The following is a 4028-nucleotide window of genomic DNA, read 5'->3' as shown; positions in this document are numbered from 1 at the left end:
GAAAAGGTGGATATGATTCATTCAAATCCGGAAACCGGGTGATTTTTCTATTTGGCCACTATACAGAGGGGGTGGGGTATAACTTTACATGTAAAGTTATATTTTTATAAATATTAAAAGTACGTATTTTTTTAAACTGCATGGTTATATTTAAATACTTAAAAAATCTAATAAAACAGAGCCACTTAGTTGCTTTTATACCTTTTTTCCCCGCATTCGTCGTCACTGGTCCCCCCTCTGTAATTGAACTAGTACAGCCCTTCTGAAGGTTTATCAACTTCGTGCTGAGTTTATGTGAGGTGAAAGTGTGCTGTCTGTGCTCGTGATCACAGCTTGGTTGATTTACTCCTCGGAACCAGTTGTCTTTATTCATATTTCGGTAAGCGTTGCTTTTGTCTTGTATTTTTTTTAACGTGAGCTTATTTTATATCTTCTTTAATGTAACTTAATTGACCCAGGAATTCATGTTTAAAACTCCTTATATATATATATCTTGTTTTATATTTAGTAATGAGTGGTAACGAATAACGTTAACCGACTTTCTGATCCATGTTACTAAACCACGTCAAACGCTGAGAGGGTTTATGAATTACTTTTTTAAAACGTAAAAGAACATCAGAGAATCAGTGGTAACGTATTCGATCACTTCTTTTAATGTTTTTTTTTTTTCGTGTGCTCACTCATTTTGTTTTACTGTCGATAGTTTTCAGTTGTTACAACTATCACAATGGACTGGTTTTTTTCCCCTGTTGAGAGTAACGTTAACTTTCCGAGATGTCCTTTCCCGTCTTTCTCAACTGTACTTCGAGTTTGTACCCAAGTGAATTGTGCTAAACTTTTGTTTCCTTTTCCAGGGTGTCTTTTATGAGTAATCAAAAGCAGCAGAAGCCAACGCTTACAGGCCAGCGGTTTAAGACTCGAAAGAGAGGTTTGTTTTTACTTTTATACCAGCTTGCCCTGGACCATTACTTACGACATGCCTTTAAAATGTTCCCTTCGTAGTTACTACTTGGCTGAATTTTGTGTGTGATTATGTCAGTATAAAATAATTACAGAATTAGCTGAGTATAATTCAGCTTTTACTAATAACAATTTAAATGTTTGAAATGTGAGTAAGCTAGTGAATGTTCTTTTGGTCTTTTACTCTAAAACATATAATTACTGAGGCCTTGTGTGTCACTCTACTGGCCACTAACTTGCATCTAATTGTCTTCTGCATTCTTCATTTTCAACAGATGAAAAGGAGAGATTTGACCCTACACAGTTTCAGGAGAGCATTGTACAAGGATTAAATCAAACTGGTGCTGATTTAGAGGCTGTTGCCAAGTTCCTAGATTCCTCTGGAGCCAAGCTCGATTATCGTCGCTATGCAGAAACCCTGTTTGATATCCTGGTGGCTGGTGGGATGCTGGGTAAGAGGGTGTTGGATTCTTGGATCTCATCTGTTTCGGCTGAATCATTGTTTTACTAGAGCTTTTGTCTTCGTTCCCATTAGCTCCGGGAGGTGCCTTATCCGACGACATGACTCGGACTAACTTCTGTCTCTTCACCGCATCAGAAGATGTTAAGACCATGAAAGCCTATGCTCAGGTATTTCAAGTTTCTTAGTAGGTCTGTTGACAATGTGCTTCCAGAACAGGCTCTCAAGATAAAAATGGGGTCTAATGGTGTTAATATTATCAAATTAACTCTTAATCTTGCCTGATTTTAGGTTTTTAACAAATTAATCCGGCGTTACAAGTACCTGGAGAAAGGTTTTGAAGAGGAGATTAAAAAGCTGCTCCTGTTTTTAAAAGGGTTCAGTGAGTCTGAACGTAACAAGCTTGCCATGCTCACTGGCATTTTACTGGCTAATGGCAGCCCATCGGCTTCGATCCTTGGCAGCCTCTTTAATGACAACTTGGTCAAAGAAGGTATGTATGACACTTGGTCATGCTAGGCTTTTTTTATGGTTTGGTTTTGGTACTAAATGTGGTGTTTTTTTAAACAGGTGTGTCTCCGGCCTTTGCTGTGAAGCTGTTTAAAGCGTGGATCAATGAGAAGGACATTAACTCTGTGGCTGCCAGTCTGCGTAAGGTTGGCATGGACAACAGGTTGATGGTGAGTCTTAATGCATTGAGAGCATAAGTGAACCTTTGCATTTTTACTCTGGCAGGTCTTTTGATTTAACCTCTACTCATAGCCTGTGATTGTCTCTTGTTGCAGGAGCTGTTTCCAGTGAACAAGCGAAGCTATGACCACTTCTCGAAATACTTCACTGATGCTGGGCTTAAAGAGCTCTCTGATTTTGCTCGCAACCAGCGGTCATTAGGAGCTCGCAAGGAGCTGCAGAAAGAGCTCCAAGAGCAGATGTCTCACGGGGTTTCTTTTAAAGAGGTATGTGAAGACCCTTCGACTTGTGTCAATTCTGAATCAAGTTATTTTGTGATTCAAGACTAATGAGCAATTGTCGATCTCTGCTTTGTCATGAAGATCATTGTGTATGTCAAGGAGGAAATGAAGAAGAGTGGCATCTCTGAGCAGATGGTGATTGGTATCATGTGGACCAGTGTCATGAGCTCAGTGGAATGGAATAAGAAAGAGGAACTGGTCACTGAACAAGCCATTAAACACTTGAAGGTAAGCGTTGAGCATAGAAGTAACCATGGCTTTAGACTCCAGTGGGGTTAACATGGCTAAACATTTGTTCTATTCACGGAGAACCAATTTGCTTTTTCATTGGTTTTATCGGTCAATACCAAAGGGCTTGTTGGTATTATGACCAACTTAATTCCTAACTTTTGGTTCTGTTTCTCTTTCCCAGCAACACAGCCCCCTTCTGAAGGCCTTCGCCACACAGGGCCAGTCTGAGCTCACTCTGCTGCTGAGAGTTCAAGAGTACTGTTACGACAACATCCACTTCATGAAAGCCTTCCAGAAGATTGTTTTGCTGCTTTACAAAGGTAGCATTTCTGAAATGATGAATCTGTGATTCTAGAGGTTTAATTGGGGTTGTCACTAAATCTTTTCTTGTGCTTTAATCTCTTCCTTTAGTTGATGTTTTGAGTGAAGAGGCTGTTCTTAAGTGGTATTCTGAAGCTCACATAGCCAAAGGAAAGAGCGTCTTCCTGGAGCAGATGAAGAAATTTGTGGAGTGGCTGAAAAATGCTGAAGAGGGTGAGTATCAGTTATGGTTAAACATGAGTGTTTCTTTTGTCCTTCATGTATTAATTGACAATCTTGTTTCAGAATCGGAGTCTGAAGAGGAAACGGACTGAGACTGAAGCCAGGTTGCTTCATTCTGGAATGAGAAACAATAGTTCTGACTAAAGATGGTTCTCTTGTAATTAATTTGACTGGTCTAGATGCCTAAGTGCTTAACATGACTTTTTAAACTCATTTTAGCAAGAATTGATACCCTTTTTTTAAGGTTGAAATTGCAGTAAATATCAAGGAAGAATGACTTCTCACATCTATGAAACACTTGTCGGTGAAATTGTTCTGGATGTTCATGTACAGTACCACCAGTGTAACTTTTGACTTAAAATAAAGAATATTTTGCAAGTCTGTCTTTTCAGGAGTTTTTAAAGATTGTGTTCTAGTACTTGTACTCATTTAGAGTTATATGTCTGTCATAATTGGTATATTTATATTATAACAGCATATTATACAATCTATTCTATGCTGTCTTGAAATGAATTTATTACTTAATAATCTTAATTTATGCAGTAATTAATCTTACTGCACATACTAATACCACATCTAAATGAAAATACACCATTACAAATGTAACTTCTGTATTCAAAATCTTCAAAGTTTGTGTAAGCATAAACTGTAATGTTACCAACGTTTTTAAAAGTAAAAGCACAACATATTTCTTAATATTAGCTACTGCATGTGATATTTTACAGCTAAAATGTTGAAGTTTAGCGGTTTAAACTACTGTTATCATTAAAATGTAGCAAGCTGAATATCACTTCCTAACATCCCTAGCAAGTAACACTCTTTCTCCTCTCATGTTCCATACTTGGATCTGGATCTGCCTGTGG

The 4028-nt window shown here is 38.0% G+C and overlaps 1 protein-coding gene across 1 annotated transcript; it reads left to right on the top strand.

Moving 5' to 3' along the window:
• The first annotated feature begins 218 nt into the window (after positions 1 to 218).
• On the top strand, positions 219 to 3543 carry LOC127964341 (eIF5-mimic protein 2-B). Its single transcript, XM_052564515.1, has 11 exons — positions 219 to 379; positions 855 to 928; positions 1236 to 1412; positions 1496 to 1590; positions 1712 to 1913; positions 1991 to 2100; positions 2206 to 2376; positions 2473 to 2619; positions 2804 to 2942; positions 3034 to 3156; positions 3229 to 3543. Exons 2-11 carry the CDS (start codon positions 865 to 867, stop codon positions 3255 to 3257), a joined length of 1257 nt encoding a protein of 418 aa, XP_052420475.1. The 5' UTR covers positions 219 to 379; positions 855 to 864; the 3' UTR covers positions 3258 to 3543.
• Positions 3544 to 4028: the final 485 nt, after the last annotated feature.

This window comes from Carassius gibelio, chromosome B9 (genome assembly GCF_023724105.1).
Source record: "Carassius gibelio isolate Cgi1373 ecotype wild population from Czech Republic chromosome B9, carGib1.2-hapl.c, whole genome shotgun sequence".
NCBI classification, from domain to species: Eukaryota; Metazoa; Chordata; class Actinopteri; order Cypriniformes; family Cyprinidae; genus Carassius; species Carassius gibelio.
Note: the sequence above shows the minus strand (reverse complement) of the source record. Positions and strands in the feature narration are given on the sequence as shown.